Raw genomic sequence first — 24,936 nt, 5'->3', positions numbered from 1 at the left:
AAAACCCTTTCACCTTTAAAGGGTTAAGAAGCTAGGATAACCTCACTGGCAACTGACCAAAATGACTAATGAGGAGACAAGATACTTTCAAAAGCTGGAGGGAGGGAGAAACAAAGTCTCTTCCTGGCAAATACATCACACACACAGACAGAGACAGAAAGGAATGGAGTCTTAGAACTTAGTAAGTAATCTAGCTAGATATTCATTAGATTCTGTTTGTTTAAATGGCTGAGAAAATAAGCTGTGCTGAATGGAATGTGTATTCCTGTTTTTGTGTCTTTTTGTAACTTAAGGGTTTGCCTAGAGGGATTCTCTGTGTTTTGAATCTAATTACCCTGTAAGGTATTTACCATCCTGATTTTACAGAGGTGATTCTTTTACTTTTTCTTCTATTAAAATTCTTCTTTTAAGAACCTGATTGCTTTTTTCATTGTTCCTAAGATCCAAGGGTTTGGGTCTATGTTCACCTATGTAAATTGGTGAGAATTTTTATCAAGCCTTCCCCAGGAAAGGGGTTGTAGGGTTTGGGGAGGATTTTGGGGGGGGAAAAGACGTTTCCAAGCAGGCTCTTTCCAGGTTATATATCTGTTAGACGCTTGGTGGCAGCAGCGATAAAGTCCAAGGGAAAAAGGAAAATAGTTTGTACCTTGGGGAAGTTTTAACCTAAGCTGGTAAAAATAAGCTTAGGAGGTTTTCATGCAGGTCCCCACATCTGTACCCTAGAGTGGGGAAGGAACCTTGACATCCTCAATGCCTATTTATTGGTCCAGTAAAAGGAGGGATGACAGCACAGATGGATGGGAACCAGCAAATCTATGGGAAGGCTCTCAAAACCATCTGTTTGATGTGGATTTTTAAATTTGATTGAGAAGCTTGGAAACCCCAGAAGGCAGTTCTGTTTTAAGGGCAAAATGGTAGAAGCTCAAGCTGGATTTATGTGAAGGTTGGTTCCACCCCTGCACCCCCCATTCCTGTTTTCCCCAACTTTTCTTTTTCTCTCTTCTTCTTACCCTTCTGGTCATGGTACACAAAGGCTGAAGGCTTGAACTAACCATCTCAAAAATGATAGCACGATCTACCAAGCTAACCTATTCACAGTCGTAAAGACTATGCTGCTCCTGCAGCTACAACTTTGCTGCTGCCCCAGTCCATGACCTGGCCCTTGAAGAGGCAGGGGAAAGCTTTTCTCCTTTCTTTTTTCTTTAAACATGTACAGAAGTAGTGGATGAGGAGGAAAGGAGAAGAGCAGTAGCACTCATACTCGAAGTCCCTTGCTCATACAGTATTTCTCTGTGAGCTTTACAGCCTTGTTACAGCTGTGTAACTAAAATGGTGCACTCTCCTCTTTTAATGCTGACAGTTTACTGCAGCCTTTAAATTAGCCATTGCAAGCAACTAAACACTCTCCAATGTCACTGGATGAAAGCTGCTGTCAGACTCAGTAAAATGACAGCTTTTATGGCTCTGGCTGGTGCATGCAACAGCAAGCCACAAAGGTGTAGCTCCTCCAATCTTCTGGTGCCAGGTGCTCACTAGCTTCCTGCTCTCTGAACGGTGTATGCGCCAGAAAGCCACAGTGAGGCAGTTACCCCTGACACTCATGCTGTTCAGTATATGCTTGTGTTCTTTATCATACATGTAAGACATTTAACAAATCCGGGGCTTTAGTATAGGTCTACATGGCCAAACAAAAACAAAACAAAAAATCCCACACCCATGCAGCAGAGTCTCAGAGCCTGGGTCTACAGAGTCGAGCTTGAGTTACAGCACTAAAAAATAGCCATGTAGACATTCAGGCTCAAGCCCGGGGAAAGGGATAGGTTTCAGTGCCAGAGCCCAAAAGTCTATGTAGGTCTTTTTAGCATCTAGCGCAAATCTGAGTCTCTAGACCCAGGCTCCAAGACTCACTGCAGTTGTTGTTTTTTTTGCCACATACACACACCCTTATAATCCTTTGAAATAGCGCAATGCTATCCCAAGAAGGTTTAACGAAGCTGGCCCTTGACTGTGTGCAACTGGAATAAGACAACATTTAAGATATGCCTGTTGTATAGGCAATCCTACTTATGATGGATTTTTTAGCTTTGGCATTTCAAAATATTCGTAAACTAGTGTGATAAAAGGCAACATACAAGATCTTCATAGAGGGAGAAAGCTCTATTTAGTCCATCTCATAACAATGATACAGCAGGGAAGTTCTTCATGCACTGAATTCTGGTAGGCAAGTTCTCACTAGCAGATGCTGGGGATAGATCTTAAAGCAACAATGGTGCACAAATCAATAGTAATACTTGGGTTTCTATTACTGAACAGTATTCAAATCTGACTCACAGATGGGTGAATAGACAAGGGTGTTTGCTAATTTGTGAGTAGGCAGCAGTTATTTAAATGAGTTATTTATTTTTAATTTATTTTAATGAGTTATTTACTCATTTAAAATACACTAAACATAATAGAAAAATAGAGTTAAATGAGGTGGAGATAATGTGGATGAAATTAAGATCAGCATAAATTGCATGAGCCAGAAATGTGTGGACAGATGCTATGGAAGTTTCACTTTTACATAGCTTTGCCAAGTAACCTTAATCCTGAGCCATGATATTCTTTGTCTGATTAATTTCTTGTGGGGAATGAAGAACTACAGTAATCAAAAACTAGTATTTTAAAGTTTTTCTATCTTAAAATATCAGAACAGGGCAATACACTATTTTGTTCCACATGCATACACTACTTCACATTTTTTACATTCTCCATTCCCTGATGTATATGCAGTATTAATAAGGACTCATTTCCAATGACCAATTTTATCATTTTGAATTTGAGGGGAAAAATGCTAAGACCAAAAGCACTATTTTCAAAATGGAAAAGGGGCCATAACTATCTAAGAGCAAGGTATCATCATCATAGTAATAAAATCATAGAAATGCAGGGCTGGGAAGGGACCTCGAGAGGTCACCTAGTCCAGCCCTCTGCACTGAGGTTGAATCAGCTATACCTATACTATCCCTGTTCAATCTGTTCTTAAAGACCTCAAATGATAGGGATTCCACAACCATCCTTCCAAGCCTGTGGTCAGATGTTCACTGCATGTGCGTTCACTTAGTGTGCTTTACCAGCTCTGCACAGATAGCAGACCTCAATTAAACTGCCTAATAAATCCACAGATTCGGTTTTCAATAAACGCGCCCGGCCAGGTTTATTGTTGACGAAGCATAGTGATAGCACTTGACAGAGTCTATGAGGATACCTAGGGTATGTCTACACTATGAAATCAGGTCTATTTTATAGAAGTCGATTTTTATAAATTGATTTTATACAGTCGATTGCGTATGTTCACGCTAAGCGCATTAAGTCAGCTGAGTGCGTCCTCACTACCGTGGCTAGCATTGACTTACAAAGCGGTGCACTGTGGGTAGCTATCCCACAGTTCCCGCAGTCTCCACCGCCTATTGGAATTCTGGGTTAAGTTCCCAATGCCTGTTGGGACAAAAACATTGTCGCGGGTGGTTTTGGGTACATGTCGGCAGTTGCCCCTCCCTCCATGAAAGCAATGGCAGACAATCGTTTTGCGCCTTTTTTCTGTGCAGATGCCATACCACAGCAAGCATGGAGCCCACTTAGCTCATCTCTCTGTCACCGCTGCTGTTGTGTCCTGGGTGCTGCTGTCAGCAGACGAAGTACAACTGCTAACTGTCATCATCCACCGCTTCCGCTGCAACTCTGCTCTCCTGGTGCCATGAATCCAGCTCACAGGTCCTCTCGTCGTTCTGTATAAATATCTATTCTTGTGGCATCCGTCGTCATCCACCACTTCCGCTGCAACTCTGCTCTTCTGCAGACGCCATACCACGGCAAGCATGATGAGTCCGCTCAGCTCAATGCTGCTGTTGTGAGCATTGTAAACACCTTGCAACTTATCCTGGAGTATATGCAGAACTGGGCTAAGAGACGCCAGCATAAGGACAATTTTGATGAGGACATGGACACAGACGTTCCTGAAAGCATGGGCTGTGGCAATTGGGACATCATGGTGGCAGTGGGGCTGGTTGATACAGTGGAACACCGATTCTTGGCCCGACAAACAAGCACAGAGTGGTGGGACCGCATAGTGTTGCAGGTAAGGGATGATTCACAGTGGCTGCGAAACTTTCCCATGCATAAGGCCACTTTCCTGGAACTCTGAGAGTTGCTTTCCCGCACCCTGAAGCACAGATGAGAGCTGCCCCGACAGTTGAGAAGCGAGTGGAGATAGCCCTGTGGAAGCTTGCTACCCCTGACTGCTACTGGTCAGTCGGGAATCAATTTGGAGTGGGCAAATCTACTGTGGGGGCTGCTGTGATCCAAGCAGCCAATGCAATCATTGACATTCTGTTATTAAGGGTAGTGACTCTGGGAAATGTGCAGGTCATAGTGGATGGCTTTACAGCAATGGGTTTTCCTAACTGTGGTGGGCGATAGACGGAACGCATATCCCTATCTTGGCATTGGACCACCTTGCCAACCAGTACATAAACCACAAGGGGTACTTCTCAATGGTGCTGCAAGCACTGGTGGATCACAAGGGATGTTTCACCGACATCAATGTGGGATGATCGGGAAAGGTGCATGACGCTTACATCTTTAGGAACTCCAGGCTCTTCAAGCAGCTGCAAAAAGGGACTTACTTCCCATACCAGAAAATTACTGTTGGGGATGCTGAAATGCCAACAGTTATCCTTGGAGACCCAGTCTACCCCTTGCTCCCATGGCTCATGAAGCCGTACACAGGCAGCCTGGACAGTAGTAAGGAGCAATTCAACTATAGGCTGAGCAAGTGCAGAATGGTGGTAGAATGTGCCTTTGGACTTCTAAAAGCTCACTGCCGCTGTTTGCTGACTAGGTCGGACCTCAGCGCAACCATCATTCCCATTGTTATTGCTGCTTGCTGTGTGCTCCATAATATCTGAGAGAGTAAGGGGGGAAGACGTTTATGGCGGGGTGGGAGGTTGAGATAAAATCGCCTGGTGTCCAATTTTGAGCGCCAGCAAGGCGCGCTGTGCATCAGATAGGCTTTTAAAACCAGTCTCATGACTGGCCAGGCTACGGTGTGACAGTTGTGCATATTTCTCCTTGATGCAAACCCGTCCCCTGTAAGCCAACCACCCTCCCCCTTTGGAAATATAGTAACTACTCTTTTGAAACCATCCATTCTTTCTTTATTAATTAAAAAAAAGGGAGATAACTGATAAGGTAGCCCAAGTGGGGTGGGGTTAGGGAGGATGGAAGGACAAGGCCACATTGCTTATTGTAGCCATACTACAAATCAAACTGTTTCAATGACAACGTTCTGTTGCTTGGGCCATCCTCTGGAGTGGAGTGGCTGGGTGCCCGGAGCCTCCCTCATCGCATTCTTGGGCTTCTGGGTGAGGAGGATATGGAACTTGGGGAGGAGGTCAGGCGGTTGTACAATGGATGCAGCGGGGGTCTGTGCTCTTGTTGGCTTTCCTGTAGCTGCACCAGATGCTTCATCATGTCCGTTTGCTCCCCCATTAGCCTTAGCATCGCCTCCTGCCTCTGCTCTTCACGCTCACTTAATGCTTTCCTAGCCTTTAACAGCTGTCCCCTATCAGTGCAGGAGGACTGCATGTGCTCGGAAAATATGTCATTGCGAGTGCGTTTTTTTCGCCTTCTAATCTGCGATAACCTCAGGGACGGAGATGATAGGGGGAGCCTAGAAACATTTGCACCTGGGGGGAGATAAAAAGGGAGAGTAAAATTTAAGATGATACATTTCTGAGAACAAAAGGGAGACTTTCATAGTGAATCAAGCAATTCACAGCAGACAACACATGTGCTTTAGGTATAAGGTCACATTTTGCCTTTTATATTGAGTGCCTGCTGGTATGGTGACACATTACACACAGATGGACACTAGTATACAGCCATGGTAAGGCAAAGGGTATGCGGGGTTGGCTTCTTATGCATAACATGTGGGAATGGTTTCAAACTGCAGTGCCATCCTTTCCCATAGCAATCAACGGGTTGGATTTCACATTTAAAAGGAAGGGCTGTGGTTTTTGGGTGGATGTGCAGCACACACCACCCCCACCCCACCGCGTGGTTATTCTCTGGGATGATCCCTTTTAGCCAAGCGCAAACAGCCCAGCATGAAGGGGGTCCTTTTACTGTTCCCTTACAAAAATTCCCCTATTTCAACCAGGTGACCATGAATGATATCACTCTCCTGAGGCCAACACAGAAAGATATAGACTGAAAGTTGCTTGAATGTGACCAAAACCCAGGACCATTCGCTGCCATGCTTTGTGCTGCAATGATTCCAGAATTCATTCAGAGTACCTCCAGGAGAGCTTCATGGAGATGTCCCTGGAGGATTTCTGCTCCATCCCCAGACATGTGAACAGAGTTTTCCAGTAGCTGTACTGGCCGTGAATGCATCCCAATTCTTCAGGGCAAATCAAACGTTTAAACACTATTGCTTCTAAACCCTGTACTGTAGTTACAAATGTGCACTCACCAGAGCTGCCTTCTCCAGCTTCAGGGTTGGGGATCCCACCTTCAGGCCATTGGCTCCAGGGTGATGAAAAGGTCCTGGCTGCCAGGGAGAATGGATTCACCGCTTGCCTGCTGTGCATTCTCCTCCTCCTTTTCCTCATCCACAAAATCCATCTACCTGTTGTGTGAGACTCCCCTCTTGCAGGTGCCAGGGACAGTGGTGGGGCAGTGATAGGGTCCCCTCCTAGAATGGCATGCAGCTGATCATAGAAGTGGCATGTATGGGGCTCTCACCTGGAGCGACTGTTTGCCTCCTTTATCTTTTGCTAGGCTTGCCTCAGCTCCTTAACTTTCATGCAGCACTGCTGCGTGTCCCTGTTGTAGCCTCTCTCCAACATGCCCTGTGAGATTTTGGCAAATATATTTGCATTTCTTCTTTTTGATCGGAGTTCTGCCTGCACAGATGTTTCTCCCCATACAGCAATCAGATCCATTGTCTCCCTTTCGATCCATGCTGGAGCTCGTTTGCGATTCTGGGAGGACTGCATGGTCACCTGTCTGCTGAGTTCGCCAAGCTGATCAAACAGGAAATGAAATTCAAAAGTTCCTGGGGCTTTTCCTGTGTACCTGGCTAGTGCATTGGAGTTCAAAGTGCTGTCCAGAGCAGTCACAATGGAGCACTCTGGGATAGCTCCCGGAGGCCAATACTGTCGATTTGTGTCCGCACTACCCCCAAATTCGACCCAGCAAGGTCGATTTTAGCGCTACTCCCCTCGCTGAGGAGAAGTACAGAAGTTGATTTTAAGAGCCCTTTAAGTCGATGGAATGCGGTTGGTTCTGTGGACGCATTCATTTTAAAATCGACCTAATGCAGCTAACTTCGACCTAACTCCATTGCGTAGACCAGACATGTATGCTCGTGACAATGGATGCAGCTCAGTCAGTGGTGGGACTTTTCCACTGCCCCCTCAGCTGGCCAAAGACACCCTCTGAGATATACCCTGTATACCCTGATACAAACAACTTATGTACTGCCCCTTTGATATAGTTAGTTATTGCTCCCTGACATCGCTAGTTATCACCCATCATCCTGTATATGTTGATTCGATCAAAACATCTCTATTACGTACTCTTATCCAATAGGCCAATAATCTTGTCAAAGAACAAAATTAGGTTGGTTTGACATGATTTGTTCTTGACTAATCCATGTTGACCAGACCCTATAACCCATTTATCCTCTAGGTGCTTACAAATTGATTGTTCAAAGATTCATTCCAGTACTTGTCTAGGTATCAAAGTTAGATTTACTGGTCTATAAATTTCCTGCGTCCTCTTTGTTCCCCTTTTTATAGATAGGACTCTGTTTGCCCTTCTCCAGTACTCTGGGACCTGAACAGCAGTCCTCTGGTGACCAGACAGCAAGTGTGAAAAATCAGGACAGAGGATGTGGGGGGAGGGGGCGGGGGGGGGGTAAATAGGTGCCTATATAAGACAAAGCCCAAATATTGGGCCTGTCTGTATAGAATCAGGACATCTGGTCACCCTACCTGAACCAATCCTCTAGGAGTTCTCAAAGATAATTGCTAAAGGTTCCCAGATTGCTTCAGATAGTTCGTTAAGTACCCTAGGATGAAATTCATCAAGCCTTGTCGACTTGAATACACCTAACTTATCTAAATATTATTTAACCTGTTCTTTCCCTATTTTGGCTTGTGTTCCTTCCCCCTTATTCTTAATGTTAATTGTGTTGAGTATCTGATCAGTATTGATTCTTTTTAGTGAAGATGGACCCAAATAGATATTAAACACCTCCACCCTCTTGATACTGTCCATTATTAGCTCTCCTTCCCCACTAAGCAGAGCACCTACACTTTCCTTGGTCTTTCTCTTGCTCTAATGTACTTAAAGAACCTCTTTTTATTGCCTCTTATGTCCCTTGCTAGGTATAACTCATTTGGTGCCTTAGCCATTCTGCTTTTGTCCCTACAAGCTTATGTTATTCTTTTGTACTCATCTGTAGCAATCTGTCCCCGTTTCCACTTTTTGTAGAATTCCTTTTTGATTTTCAGGTCAGTAAAGAGATCTTAATAGAGTCATATTGGCCTCTTATTATTCTATGTATATTTCCTGTGGGTAGGGATAGTTTGCTGTTGTACCTTTAAGTAACTGCCCGCTCTCCTGAACTCCTTTTTAACTTAGATTGTCTTCCCATGGGCCCTTACCTACTTTGTTAGGTAGTTTGAGTTTGTTAAAGTCTGCTTTTTTTAAGATTAGTTTTCCTTATTCTACTGCTCTCACTCCTTCCTTTCCTTAGAATAACAAAATTGTTCCATGTTCACTTTCACCCAAACTGCCTTCTACCTTTAAATTCATAACCAATTCTTACCTGTTAGTCAGACTGCCATCTAAAAATGGTTGTCCCCCTGGTAACTTCCTCCACTTTTTCAAACAAAAAGGTGTCCCCAATATATTCCAAGAACTTACTGGACATTTTGTGTTTTGCCATATTACTTTTCTGACAGATGTCCGGGTAGTTAAAATCCCCCATTACTATCAGATCTTATTTTGTGTTTATCGTGTTTTGGATATTTCTCTTATTTGTTCTAAAACTGCCTCATCTACCCTCTTCTAATTTGGTGGTCTAGATTAGATCTCTATCATGATATCACCTTTCATCTTCACCCAGAGAGTTTCAACTGGTTTGCTTTGCATCCCCTTCTGGACCCCAGAACAAGTGTATATATTCTTGATGTATAATGCAACCCCTCTCTTTTTTCCCCTGCGTGTCCTTCCTTAAGAAGCTATACCTCTCTATACTAATATGCTAGTCATGAGATTTATCCCACCAAGTCTTAGTGATGCCACTTAAGTCATAATTTAGCTTATGAGTTAATACTTCCAGTTACTCGTGTTTATTCTGCATGCTCCTTGCATTTGATGATGATGTGGACTATCATCACCACCACCACCTCTACATCAAGTAACCAGCAGACTTGAACAGGGGAGGTCTGGTTTAGAGAAAGCAGGCATTTGGAGTTTTGTCTGAAATAGGACTCAATGAAGATTTTCCTCTACCGCATAACATACACCTTTGTGATACCTGAACACAAGAATTTCCCTTCAGATTGTCTCTTTTCTATGTTTTTGTACAACACCCAGAAGAATGGAGCCCCAATCATGACTGGGGCCTTTGGGAGCTATCAGAATATAATTATTTACTACTACTACGAGTGTTCCAAATAATTGCTTGGTTGGTCATAAACTTTCTTGATCTCTGTACCTATGCTAAATATTTTCTAAATTTTAGATGACAAATAAATAGGTGGCTATAATATACAGTATATATGGCTGCATAAGATTCAGTACTCAAACTATTATACTCTTTTGCTTTTCTATTTACAACAGAGGCATACCACTTCTCTTTCAACTTTCATCCTCTTCAGCTACCATAGACAGCGAATCAATTAAATTCCATTTGTTCATTTATTTCCAAGCTGCACTGTGTACTCAGGCTTAAATTCTCACAGAGCATTTCCCAGTATTTCTCTCGGCTTCAGGCCTGGGGGAGGGGGTGGGCGGCGCGCTGGGGCTTGGGGCTTCCACACCATGTGTTTGGGCTCTGCTCCTGTTAGCTCTGACTGAATTTAAGCCCTGCCGTGCATATAACAGTAAGCACTGCAGGAGCATCTAATGTTGAAACAAAAAGTCATCAAAATTAAACCACATTGATTCTGAGGAGCAGTTTCAGAATTTACAACTGTGGCTCTAGCTATTCAAATAGTTACTGTCACAGAAACTGCCTTGGGCAGCTAAAGAATCCCAGCTCAGTTGTTTCTAGTGGGGCCCAACAGGCAGCCTGCTTGGACCAATACTATTCAAAATCTTTATCAATGATATGAAAGAAAAGTATAAAAATCACTATTGGTAAAATCTGTGGATAACAGAAATTGGCGGAGTGATAAATCATGACAGGGAGTAGTTAGTTATACGGACTGATCTGGATTGTTTGGTAAAGTGAGCTTATTTGAACAGTATTTGTTTGAATACAGCCAAATGCAAGATCATATATCTAGGAACAAAGAATGTAGGTCATTTAGAAGACCGGGGACAGTATCCTAGAATGTAGACACCAAATGGGACTTTGGGTTAATGATTCACAAACACCTGAACATGAGCTCCCAATGGAATGCTGTAGCTAAGAAGGCGAACGCAATCCTCAGATACATACGCAGGCAAATATTAAGCAGGAGTAGGGAGGTACTATTATCCCTGTATATGGCATTAGTGAGACCATTCCTGGAATACTGCGCCCATGTTCTGGTGTCCAGATTTCCAAAAGGATACTAAAAAATTGGAAAGTGTTCAGAAAAGTGCTACAGAACGATCTGAGGTCTGGAAAACATGACTTAGAGCAGGGGTCTCAAACACAAGGCCCGCAGGGTTATTTTCTGCAGCCCGCCAGCTCCCTGCACCCCCCCCGAGTTTATCTAGAGCAGCTCCGGCCTGCTCCCAAGCCGCTCCGGAAAGCAGCCAGGACTTGGGGGAGGGGGAACACAGGGGTCTGTGTGTTGCCCTGGCCACACCTCCAGGTACCTCCCCCAAAGCTTCCATAGGCTGTGGCTCCCCATTCCCAGCCAATGGGAACTGCGGGGGGCAGTGCCTGGAGGTGCAGCCAGGGCAACACACAGACACCTGGTGCCCCCCCAGGTTCTAGCTGCTTCCCGGAGCAGTGCGGGGGCAGGGCAGGTAGGCGGGGAGCATGCCCTGCCCCAGTGCGCGCTGGGCCGGAGCCCATCCCCAGAGCCCTTCCTGCAGCCAAACCCCCTGCCGCACTCCTCCTGCATCCCGACCCCCTGCCCCGAGCCCCCTGCCGCACCCCTCACCACTCCTGCACCCCACCCGCTGCCTCGAGCCCCCTGCCACACTCCGTACCCCTCGTGCACCCCAACCCCCTACCCTGAGCCCCTGCCACACCCTGCACCCCTCCTGCACCCCCTGCGGGCAGGGAGGGGACAGAGTTGGGGTGGGAAGAGGTGGGGCAGGGGTGAGGCCTCATGGAAGGGTGGAGTGGGGGCAGGGCCGGGGCAGCAGGGGAGGGGGTCAGTGATGCGGCCCTCGGGCCAATGTACTAGTCCTCATGTGGCCCTCGTGATCATTTGAGTTTGAGATCCCTGCCTTAGGATGACAGACTTAGAAGCTTAATCTATGTAGTTCATGCAAGAGATAGTTAAGAAGTGCCTTGATGATAATCTGCAAGTATCTGCAAGAGTAGAGATTTCTGATAATAGATGGATCTTTAATCGAGCAGAAAAAGGCATAATAGTTGAAAACCGAAGCTAGACAAATTCAGACTGAAATAATACGTATGTTTTTGACAGTGAGGGTAAATAACCATTGGAACAACTTACCTATGGATATGGTAGATTCTCCATCACTTGAAGTCTTTAAATAAATACTGGTAGTTATGGGCTTGATGCAAAAGTTACTGCCTGACCTTTTATGGTCTCTATTATGCAGGACATCAGACTAGAATATTATAACAGTCCCTTCTAACAGCCTTAAAATCTATGACTATTAATCTTATAACAGATTCAGAGGCATTTCCTTATTGCTTATATCTACAATATAACACTTGTTTTCTAAGAATCAAAAATAGTAAGGATTCAAATTTTGTGCCTTAACACAAACTACTAAAGGACTTTTTCCAGAATCTGTGAGAGGGCAGACATCTTTGTTATGACTTACCCCATCCTAATGAGATATACAAGCTTCAGTTTTTCTACATAAATAACCAGAGGCTGGCTTTTAATTAGCTGTTACTACTCCTATCAGACAGGCATATTTAGCCAAATTGGCAGCAAGAGGGTCTCAAGCACTTCAAATTTGAGTCCAGCGAAATGACATCAATAAAATACTGTATTGCTTCCTTTAGCAGATCACAAGGGAACACTTAATGTGCATTTCTGTTGCTGCTGGAAGCCAAACACACACAATACTAACTACAAAAGCTCTTTTCTTGAAACATTTGTTTCAGACCCTAGGGCTACACTTGAAATTAAAGACATGTCTAAAAGCATCTCATTAATAAAAATTATTCATTAAAATTCTCAATAATTTAATGGTATGAAAATATTTCTAAAAATACATGAGACAGGACGAAAACACTGCAGAGTTTTAACTTCACGATAGTACATGTACACTATATGAGGCATCTATACCAAAGACAGACCAAACCATCACAAACTTCTCTTCATCTCTCACTCTGAGGTTGCTTGCCAAGCACATTAATTTCTGTTTACTGTAAATATTTTTATTCCCCTTAGGTGGCAGCCATTATACCTTGGCTGCTGGCATGATGATGATGCACCATTAGCTAGTCTAGATACTTTGCCACTGCAGTCGAGTCATCTTCGTGTCACTGTCAGCGAGGAACCTCCTGAGAAGCCCTCCAACACTGTGCTGTATATTCATAAATTAAAGCAGCCTCTGCATGATGCAACATGATGGAAAAGTTAACTGAAGATGCAACTGCTACAACAAATCAACCTACCTGAGTAGGAAATTTATTAATTTTTAAAACTGCTTTAGAGAAAATTATCAGCCTCTGCATAATAGGAGAAAAAATTCATTCAAAAATTAAAAGATTTTTAACCCGATAAACCTTCCCAAGACTACTTATCACTTGGAGACACAAGGTGGGTGAGGTAATATCTTTTATTGGACCAACTTCTGTTGCTGAGAGACAAGCTTTCGAGCCACACAGAGCTCTTCTTCAGGTCTGGGAAAGGTACTCCCAGCATCCTGAAGGTACTTCCAGACCTAAAGAGGAGCTCTGGATGGCGTGAAAATTTGTCTCTCTTACCAACAGAAGTCGGTCCAATAAAAGATATTGGCTCACCCACTTTGTGTCTAGTATCCGGGGACCAACATGGCTACAACTACACTGCATATCACCTGAAGAAGCATTTGACACTGCCTGGTATAGCAGTATGTATTTTCAAACTTTACCACTCATTCCCCAATTGCTATTAAAACAAATCTTTCCCTGAAAATCCTATTACTACCATTTTCTTAGCATCACCGTGGATTTTAATTTGCGAGTATAGTTATAGAGATGCAGAATAGTAACTCTTGGCTTTTCATTCTCTGAAAAGTGAGACATTATTACATGATGAGCATGGTTTATTTTAGAGTGCATGGTATTGTGAGTATCCATGTTTACAGTCTCAGCATATTTTATGCAAATCCTTGTTTGCAAGTAGAGTGGTAAAATCCTTTTAAAAATCAACCTAATATCAGAGTCAAACTGAATTCTTTCCTTCTGGCACTTCACAATGAGAAGTCTCTACATGCCAAATGATACTTTCAGGGACACTTCTGTAGCCTCACTGCCTCAGAGGGTTTACACAGATTTAAATGACTATATCTATCTTAAGTTGCATAAGGAGAAAGAGAATCAGGCCCACTCTTTTTTAGCTTTATTGGCTCTATTTTCTTGTCTTTTTATTTATGGCTAGTTTCTCTCCTATTTAGTGGCTAGTAAAGCTCCATGACATCCTCTGCTCAAAAGGTGTTTTCTTTTTGGTTTTATCCTATTTCCAGGGAATAAATTCCCTAAAAGTGGAACTCGGGGCAGGGGCTGGACTAAAACTTTCCCAATTTCATGCAGAGTGTCTTCACTCTATTTTTCTAAAAAGCACAAACACAGATTATACCAGAATTTACTGTACTATATTGTTATAAGAAATAGTGAGAAAACTAAGCTAGATACACTGGCACTGGTCTTAAAGAAATTATACTTGCTGGTTGACTTCCTGTTTTAATTGAACTCTTCCGATCACTATTAATTTGGAGAATTTCTTTAATCATCGTGCTTAACTTGAACAACAACAAAAAAGCCAGAAGAGGTTAATTTGCAATTCAACACTAAACCATAAGAGTTCCAAAGCCCCATAAGCACAACTGTTCAGGCTAAAACGGGAAACTGAAGCCATGCAGGACATGTCTAGCCAATCTTCTGCAAAGGATACCACATAAAATCATGTTAAGACTCACTAAGATCTCAAGTGCCTTCATCAACCCTCCATGATAAACGGATTTTAAACTAGTTCAAATGAAGTTGCTATGCATATGAGAGAGTCTGCAAGTATATATGAATTACAGCGTGTCCCTAGACAATGTGTGCTGAACAAGACATAATTTGGAGACTCCACAAAACAGTAGAAACAGCTTGTTTGGTTTCTCTCCCTCCAATATTGAAGATAAATAGTTCTGGTCAATTACAGAGTCTATATCATGAGAATTAACTCATCCTTATGAGTTTAGGTTCAAACAGACCCATTAACTTTAGATCTTCAATTACATTCTCAGTTTAAGATGCATTGTTTTCTAAGTTCTTTATTACTTAGGCCAGTATTTAGTTCCTTGGTAAACCATATTTTGTTTTGTGTAGTTCTTATTTTATATAGGAAAAATTGGATCAGTTGGCATTGTTTTGACAAGAGCAGGACTGCTCACCATCCTTAAAAGCCTCCTGTTCCCTCTGCATGCAGTGCAATGCAGGGGGTGTGTAAGACTTACAGAAGAAACAGGTGTCTCTTTGGGAGAGGCAGGGGAGGTGGTCAGCTCAAGATGTATACTGGTTTGGGAACAAAATGCTTTCAGTAAGTTGCTGACTCACCTTGTCCCGCAAATGATGCTCTGCAGCCTCAATATTCAAAGGATCATCAAAATTCAAAAGATCCTGGAAAAGAGTTTTTTTTTAAGAAAAAAATAACGATCTAGTTATCATATTATGTATTATGAAAATACATTTAGTGTGATGAAACAAATAAGATGAGGCCAGCAAGTGCAGTAGGTTTAGAGAAATTGCTTCTTTTATACCTGCAGATCTCTGGTTTAGATCCTATGGGGGGTAAATTCAAACTAGTCTGGTGTTCACAATGCAACCCTTGATTAATTGTTGGCCAAGCAAAGCGAGGCTCTGTGCAATTACAGATTCAAAGTAAGAAATCAGTGAACTAGATGGAAGTATTGCCCTTTGAGACACCCTCATTTAATGTCACTTGATGTAACATTTTCCTTAACTCCAGTTCCATGAGTGTCTGGCCTACAGGTGCGTGTCCTGTATTACAAATTGTTGGCCAAGCGAAGCAAGGCTCTACACTCAATTTGATGGCATTTTTCTGATTGTCTGGATATCACATAATTATTTTTGAACATCACCTCTGATCAATTCCAAAATTTCCAGGAATGTTCTAGGCATCATTGATTTTGGGGAAAAGTGGAAAACTAGAAAAATATGATTTAGAGGAAAATCAGCCCCACAAACTGGCTGGTGCTGCTGGCACAGGAATCTCTCTGGCGGCCCTGCTGCTGGTTACATATATTAGAGGCAGCAGTGTAACTTCCTGAGTGGGGAGATTGTGTCGTCTGGAGTCTGATAGACCTTAGAGGGAGAGTGTTTTAGGGGGGAAACGGGGAGAACAGAGTGGGGGAAGCAGCAGGCACTGCAGGAATAGGGTAGTAGTGGTGAGGTAAGGGAAGTGGTGGGAGGAGAAGCAGAGACCCGGAGGGGAGTGGTGAGGGTAGAAGCAGGGACATGGGGGGTAGAAGCAGGGACATGGAAGGTAGAAGACAAAGCAGCTCTGAGTGCAATGCTGGGATGCCTATAACTGCTCATGATTCCCTTCTCTGCCCACCATGATCTGGTCCCTGCTACCTTGCTTCTACATCCCTACACATTACTCCCCACCCATCAAATTGCTGCAGGCAAAAGACTCTCTGGAGCTTCCTGCCACGACTTACTCATCACAGAATCAGTTTAACATGCTGCTCTCACTCATTCTCTCTCTCTGGGTGTACAGAGAAAAATATGGGGGTGTTGAGGGTGAATATACACAAACTGTACAAAAGGGTTAAATACAGTCATTTTAAACATTCTAAATTTTACTTCTAAACATCCATCTCTCAGTAATTCCTCCCTCAGCAAAAAGCAGCTGTCTTCTTTTAGCTGAGAACACTGCAAGTACATTCGACAGTTTACTGGCACGGCTTGCAGTGTCTCTAATATGTATCACCTGCACCGCTATTTGTGCCATATTTGCAGAAAGACTGAACTTCAACACATTGTTTAAGGAAACCAAGAAGCTGACAAGAGACAGTGTGTTAATCAAGTCATCATAGAAAATAATGAATAATCACTATGGAAACAAAACCAAGTTTCTCTGTCCAAGGTTCAGGTCAGTTTTCCTAGTAGTGTGTGATAACAGAGCATCTTTTATAACAGCTATCATTTCATAAGTGTGAAAGGCTCCCATCACTGCCGCTATATGGGATTTGCTTCCATGGCAATGAATCTCTATGGTCATTGATTTTTTTTTTCCAACAAATTTACAAGTTTCAATTTCCTCTCCAAACCAAAAGCTGAGCAAGACTCTATAATTCACTTACCTTCCTTTCTTTCTAGAAACAAGCCCACATCAGCTTTTAAAAGCTTAATTATTTACAAAAAGCCTTTGAGCATATGCACAGGGGAAATCCAAGATGCACGGTGAGAATCTTCTAGGACATTACAAATCTTTGCAGTCTGTCATGCATGATCATCACTCTTTTCAGATGTTCGCACTGTATATACATTTTAAGTGTATTTCTATTGTAGGATTGCACTCTTTTTGTTTCTCTAAACCAGACTCACCCTATTTTAGTTATTTAGAATACAGCACAAATATAATTACTCTACATTGAAAAGTCAAGTGCTCTCCAATCTTTTTATAAATTAATTTACTAAAGGCCCTAATCCAGGCAAATTAAGCCTCATTGGCCCATGAAAGCTCTCAGTTTCCCAGGCTTCTGTGGCCATAATCTTTGTCTATTCAACAAATTTTAGAAAAATATTCCTGGTGGTAGCAGTGATGGTTCAGCTACCCAGCTCCTCTTTCAGGAAATGAGGGACAGAATCCTTCTATCTGAGCTGGGGCTTGAGGAAACAGGGCTGGGCAGACATAGCCAGCAACTCTGCTCCCTGTCCCAGGTGCTTCACTGTGCACTGGGGTAGCTCTTTGGAGAAGCTAGGGTAACCCTTACTGTGGTTGAAGGAAGTGATGGCAATGAGAGCTCAAGTGGCCAGCTTGACCATGATCCCTCTGTTTTCCTCCTTTGACCTTTCTACTGCCACCAGGCAGCAGTAAGGGTTATCCATGACAGTCACACCCCACACCTCTGCCTCAGATGGGAGGAGAGCTATCTCTACTTGCCTCTAATCTATCAATGGGGGCAGTTTCTGCTTCTGTTGTATATCTGAGGTGAGGGTTGTTAGGCTCCAAGTCCTGCCTGTTCCTGCCATTAATCCAGAATTTTACATGTACCCTCCACTTCTCGTAGCTGCCTCTTGTAAATAGGAGGCTCTGGCTTCCTGCTCCTGCCAACTCTTTTCATGTCATATGGGATTCCATGGGAGCAATCTCATGTTTTAATTCAGTGTCAGGCCTATTCTCATTCTGGGGGTTGGAGATCCTCAGAGCCCCTCACATCTCCAACATGTGTTTAATGATTATAATTGCCAATAATTAAACCTATATTGGGCAATTGTTTATCCCAACCCTCAACTTTTCAGGATTACAGCAATACCAGTTATCTACCAAAGTAATCCTCATATTCCCAGCACAATAACTCGCTGAAGGAATTTAGGATTTGTGGAAAACCCTAAGCAACTTGTTACCAAAGGCTGAACCATAGATTTAAAACTGTAAGTACAAAAAAATATTAAGGAAGGCAGCATATGCCCTTCTGTATGATAATACCCATGGCTAGCTAATAAATGGGGTTAATTAAACACCACAAAAGACAGGAGGAACATGAACATTAACTATAAAAGAGACACTGGATAAGGTCTATACCAAATAACTTCAAAAACCACCTGATAGGAAAAACAAAATTTAGCTGCATGCATTGCATCATCTTACTTACTGTAAATAAAGAGTTCAATCCCCAAACAACATCCTGAAAAGGAAAAAACAACAAAATCAGTCGTGTATTTAAAATATTTTGTACATTTTAATATCCTTTACATTTCTATTAACCCAGCAAAATGATGGAAAGACTTAAATCTAGGAAAGGAGGTGAGTATTGGGTGGCTTTTCTTTATATTCAAAATGTTTAAAACTTTCCCAATATTTATTTCAAAATATAACATGCAAAAAAGCACTTATTCAGGGCTTTAAGCACCTTTGAGACATTTAAAAACCATCATCAAGTACAAGTAGCGCATGGTGAATAATTTTTCTGTTAACACACACATCCATTTTAAAATTTTGTGTAAATATTCACTCTCTGAAGCCACACTCACCCCTTCTGTGTTCAAGGAAAAGAAACAATACTGAGTGACTGACCACACCAATAAAAACTGAACACCACAGCTCAGATTTCAAATAGGAAGTATCAGATACTTGCGGTGAACTGTACGTGATCAATCCATAACATACAAAAATGTGACAAAATATTTGTCAAATAGACATGAAATATCAAATTTGAGAAAACTTATCTATATGTGAATATTCTGAAAGTAGGAGAAGAGGATACATTTATCAAATTAATTATTCATTGCAAATTATTTGCTCACCTCTACCTCCAAGTTTTCTTTAACTGAATAGGGACAGTCAATGTGCAATTACAGATTCACAGTAAGAAATTAGTAAACTAGATGGAAGTGTTGCCCCCTGAGACTCCCTCATTTAGAGTCATTTGATGTAACATTTTCCTTAACTCCAGTACCACGAGTGTCTGGTCTACAGGTGTGTGTCCCTACAAGTTACCAATTTCATAGGCTGACAAACGACGAGCAAGATTAAGTGTTAAGACATTACTACAGTTAATTGAATCAGAGACTGTAAAACAGAGCTCCTAGAAAACCTTCTCTCAGACTATGTCTTCAATTTTTAAAAAAGATGGGTTTTATACAGCAAGATATCTTACACATTAGGCATCCCACTGTAAACTCCTACTAGAGATGAGGCACTGTAGTTTTTACAGATAGATAAGGTCAGCCTTAGACTGACCTCCATCAGCCTTAGACTGACCTCACCTAATTCACCTCACTACAGACTAACACGGCTGCTACTCTGAAACCTGTCACTACAGTGCAGTGACTCTAATAGGATTTTACACCTGGAGAGCTACTAAGGTGAGTTAGTTGTTAATCTAAACACACACCTTTTTTGGCCATGCAGACAAACCCTTAGAGAAATAAACCCTTCTCACTATTGCATAGAAAACAAAATGCATTTTATGCTTATTTAACATCTTGCAATATTTGCTTATAAAAAAAGGTTGAATGAATGGATGCATTTTAGCTTGTTTATTACTCTGGTCTCTCAGAACTTAGTCAAAATGATGAGGTATGGTAATACATAATAACTTAACAACTCTATCAATAGTTCCGATTACAAAAGCTGGCAGAGGACATGGTGTCAGAATTATCTGATCAATAGTTTTTTTACTACCCCATTTTCTCTGGCCCAGTTTATGTATTTTATACAAAAACACCGTCTGTTCATCTATTTTTAATGATGCAGATCAGCAAAGTAACATTAGGGAATAATATTTTAGCTTGTTCAGCACTTTCTTCTAATGGAGTTTCTAAAGTCATCAGTGCTAGTAAACACTGCAAACTTCCTGAAGTCACTAAAGTATTCCACAAGGACAGAACATTACTGTTTAAATTTATAGTAAAAAAGTAAAAAGAAAAGGAGTACTCATGGCACCTTAGAGACTAACAAATTTATTAGAGCATAAGCTTTCGTGAGCTACAGCTCACTTCATCGGATGCATTTGGTGGAAAAAACAGAGGAGAGATTTATATACACACACAGAGAACATGAAACAATGGGTTTATCATACACACTGTAAGGAGAGTGATCACTTAAGATAAGCCATCACCAGCAGCAGGAGGGGGAGAAAGGAGGAAAAACTTTCATGGTGACAAGCAAGGTAGGCTAATTCCAGCAGTTAACAAGAATATCAGAGAAACAGTGGGGGGTGGGGTGGGGGGGGGAGAAATACCATGGGGAAATAGTTTTACTTTGTGTAATGACTCATCCATTCCCAGTCTCTATTCAAGCCTAAGTTAATTGTATCCAGTTTGCAAATTAATTCCAATTCAGCAGTCTCTCGTTGGTGTCTGTTTGGAAGCTTTTTTGTTGAAGGATTGCCACTCTTAGGTCTGTAATCGAGTGACCAGAGAGATTGAAGTGTTCTCCAACTGGTTTTTGAATGTTATAATTCTTGACGTCTGATTTGTGTCCATTCATTCTTTTACGTAGAGACTGTCCAGTTTGGCCAATGTACATGGCAGAGGGGCATTGCTGGCACATGATGGCATATATCACATTGGTAGATGCGCAGGTGAACGAGCCTCTGATCGTGTGGCTGATGTGATTAAGCCCTATGATGGTATCCCCTGAATAGATACGTGGACAGAGTTGGCAATGGGCTTTGTTGGAAGGATAGGTTCCTGGGTTAGTGGTTCTGTTGTATGGTGTGTGGTTGCTGGTGAGTATTTGCTTCAGATTGGGGGGCTGTCTGTAAGCAAGGACTGGCCTGTCTCCCAAGATCTGAGAGAGCGATGGCTCATCCTTCAGGATAGGTTGTAGATCCTTGATGATGCGTTGGAGAGGTTTTAGTTGGGGGCTGAAGGTGATGGCTAGTGGCGTTCTGTTATTTTCTTTGTTGGGCCTGTCATGTAGTAGGTGACTTCTGGGTACTCTTCTGGCTCTGTCAATCTGTTTCTTCACTTCAGCAGGTGGGTATTGTAGTTGTAAGAATGCATGATAGAGATGTTGTAGGTATTTGTCTCTGTCTGAGGGGTTGGAGCAAATGCGGTTATATCGTAGCGCTTGGCTGTAGACAATGGATCGAGTGGTATGATCTGGATGAAAGCTAGAGGCATGTAGGTAGGAATAGCGGTCAGTAGGTTTCCGATATAGGGTGGTGTTTATGTGACCATCGCTTATTAGCACCGTAGTGTCCAGGAAGTGGATCTCTTGTGTGGACTGGTCCAGGCTGAGGTTGATGGTGGGATGGAAATTGTTGAAATCATGGTGGAATTCCTCAAGAGCTTCTTTTCCATGGGTCCAGATGATGAAGATGTCATCAATGTAGCGCAAGTAGAGTAGGGGCATTAGGGGACAAGAGCTGAGGAAGCGTTGTTCTAAGTCAGCCATAAAAATGTTGGCATACTGTGGGGCCATGCTGGTACCCATCGCAGTGCCGCTGATTTGAAGGTATACATTGTCACCAAGTGTGAAATAGATATGGGTGAGGACAAAGTCACAAAGTTCAGCCACCAGGTTAGCCGTGACAGTATCAGGGATACTGTTCCTGATGGCTTGTAGTCCATCTTTGTGTGGAATGTTGGTGTAGAGGGCTTCTACATCCATAGTGGCCAGGATGGTGTTTTTAGGAAGATCACCAATGGACTGTAGTTTCCTCAGGAAGTCAGTGGTGTCTCGAAGATAGCTGGGAGTGCTGGTAACGAAGGGCCTGAGGAGGGAGTCTACATAGCCAGACAATCCTGATGTCAGGGTGCCAATGCCTGAGATGATGGGGCGTCCAGGATTTCCAGGTTTATGGATCTTGGGTAGCAGATAGAATACCCCAGGTCGGAGTTCTAGGGGTGTGTCTGTTCGGATTTGTTCTTGTGCTTTTTCAGGGAGTTTCTTGAGCAAATGCTGTAGTTTCTTTTGGTAACTCTCAGCGGGATCAGAGGGTAATGGCTTGTAGAAAGTGGTGTTGGAGAGCTGCCTAGTAGCCTCTTGTTCATACTCTGACCTATTCATGACGACGACAGCACCTCCTTTGTCAGCCTTTTTGATTATGATGTCAGAGTTGTTTCTGAGGCTGTGGATGGCACTGTGTTCTGCATGGCTGAGGTTATGGGGTAAGCGATGTGCTTTTCCACAATTTCAGCTCGTGAACGTCGGCGGAAGCACTCTATGTAGAAATCCAGGCTGCTGTTTCGACATCCAGGAGGAGTCCACCCAGAATCCTTCTTTTTGTAGTGTTGGCAGGAAGGTCTCTGTGGGTTAATATGTTAGTCAGAGGTGTGTTGGAAATATTCCTTGAGTCTGAGACGTCGAAAATAGGATTCTAGGTCACCACAGAACTGTATCATGTTCGTGGGGGTGGAGGGGCAAAAGGAGAGGCCCCGAGATAGGACAGATTCTTCTGCTGGGCTAAGAGTATAGTTGGACAGATTAACAATATTGCTGGGTGGGTTACGAGAACCATTGTTGTGGCCCCTTGTGGCATATAATAGTTTAGATAGCTTAGTGTCCTTTTTCTTTTGTAGAGAAGCAAAGTGTGTGTTGTAAATGGCTTGTCTAGTTTTTGTAAAGTCCAGCCACGAGGAAGTTTGTGTGGAAGGTTGGTTCTTTATGAGAGTATCCAGTTTTGAGAGCTCATTCTTAATCTTTCCCTGTTTGCTGTAGAGGATGTTGATCAGGTGGTTCCGCAGTTTCATTGAGAGTGTGTGGCACTAGCTGTCAGCATAGTCTGTGTGATATGTAGATTGTAATGGATTTTTTACCTTCAGTCCTTTCGGTATGATGTCCATCTGTTTGCATTTGGAGAGGAAGATGATGTCTGTCTGTATCTGTGCGAGTTTTTTCATGAAGTTGACAGATTTCCACTCTATACGGCTAAATTCAGTGCCTTGCATAATGACAGGTTTCAGAGTAGCAGCCGTGTTAGTCTGTATTCACAAAAAGAAAAGGAGTACTTGTGGCACCTTAGAGACTAACAAATTTATTAGAGCATAAGCTTTCGTGAGCTACAGCTCACGTCATCGGATGCATTTGGTGGAAAAAACAGAGGAGAGATTTATATACACACACAGAGAACATGAAACAATGGCTTTATCATACACACTGTAAGGAGAGTGATCACTTAAGATAAGCCATCACCAGCAGCAGGGGGGGGAAAAAGGAGGAAAAACTTTCATGGTGACAAGCAAGGTAGGCTAATTCCAGCAGTTAACAAGAATATCAGAGGAACAGTGGGGGTGGGGTGGGGGGAGAAATACCATGCCCAACAAAGAAAATAACAGAATGCCACTAGCCATCACCTTCAGCCCCCAACTAAAACCTCTCCAACGCATCATCAAGGATCTACAACCTATCCTGAAGGACGACCCATCACTCTCACAGATCTTGGGAGACAGGCCAGTCCTTGCTTACAGACAGCCCCCCAATCTGAAGCAAATACTCACCAGCAACCACACACCACACAACAGAACCACTAACCCAGGAACCTATCCTTGCAACAAAGCCCGTTGCCAACTCTGTCCACATATCTATTCAGGGGATACCATCATAGGGCTTAATCACATCAGCCACACGATCAGAGGCTCGTTCACCTGCGCATCTACCAATGTGATATATGCCATCATGTGCCAGCAATGCCCCTCTGCCATGTACATTGGCCAAACTGGACAGTCTCTACGTAAAAGAATGAATGGACACAAATCAGACGTCAAGAATTATAACATTCAAAAACCAGTTGGAGAACACTTCAATCTCTCTGGTCACTCGATCACAGACCTAAGAGTGGCTATCCTTCAACAAAAAAGCTTCAAAAACAGACTCCAACGAGAGACTGCTGAATTGGAATTAATTTGCAAACTGGATACAATTAACTTAGGCTTGAATAGAGACTGGGAATGGATGAGTCATTACACAAAGTAAAACTATTTCCCCATGGTATTTCTCCCCCCCACCCCACCCCCCACTATTCCTCTGATATTCTTGTTAACTGCTGGAATTAGCCTACCTTGCTTGTCACCATGAAAGTTTTTCCTCCTTTTTCCCCCCCCTGCTGCTGGTGATGGCTTATCTTAAGTGATCACTCTCCTTACAGTGTGTATGATAAACCCATTGTTTCATGTTCTCTGTGTGTGTATATAAATCTCTCCTCTGTTTTTTCCACCAAATGCATCCGATGAAGTGAACTGTAGCTCACGAAAGCTTTTGCTCTAAAAAATTTGTTCGTTTCTAAGGTGCCACAAGTACTCCTTTTCTTTTTGCGAATACAAACTAACACGGCTGCTACTCTGAAACCAGTAAAAAAGTAGGAATTTCAGATGTTTAAAGTGCACAAATAGCCTAGAATTCTTAAGAACGTGGTGATGAGCAGTCATCCTCACCAGAAATGATCTAATTAGCATGCTATCATTAATTTTCAGGGCCAGAAAACAAAAGTGTTTGGGAAGAGGGAGAAAAGACAGTTACCCTTTCTGTAACTGGAGTTCGTCGAGATGTGTTGCTCATGTCCATTCCACATTAGGTGTGTTTACTCTTCGTGCTCTGGTGCTGGAAGTTTTTCCCTCAGCAGTATCAATAGGGGAGCAGCTCTGGTGCCCTCTGGAGAGGCGCCCATATGGCGCAGTATAAG

The 24,936-nt window shown here is 42.7% G+C and overlaps 1 protein-coding gene across 3 annotated transcripts in view; it reads right to left on the bottom strand.

Annotated features, from left to right (window-relative positions):
- UBE2F (ubiquitin conjugating enzyme E2 F (putative)) overlaps nt 1-24,936 on the bottom strand; it is a 127,942-nt gene that overhangs the window by 27,823 nt on the left and 75,183 nt on the right. For all 3 annotated transcript variants that reach the window (XM_038420930.2, XM_043505706.1, XM_043505705.1), the window contains 2 exons: nt 18,460-18,492; nt 15,173-15,235 (listed from right to left, as the gene is read on the bottom strand). In XM_038420930.2, coding sequence (XP_038276858.1) covers nt 15,173-15,235; nt 18,460-18,492 — 96 coding nt within the window. The remainder of the gene's footprint in view (nt 1-15,172; nt 15,236-18,459; nt 18,493-24,936) is intronic.

This window comes from Dermochelys coriacea, chromosome 11 (genome assembly GCF_009764565.3).
Source record: "Dermochelys coriacea isolate rDerCor1 chromosome 11, rDerCor1.pri.v4, whole genome shotgun sequence".
In the NCBI taxonomy this organism is placed as follows: Eukaryota; Metazoa; Chordata; order Testudines; family Dermochelyidae; genus Dermochelys; species Dermochelys coriacea.
The sequence above is the reverse complement of the archived record's forward strand: the minus strand, read 5'-3'. Positions and strand labels throughout refer to the sequence as shown.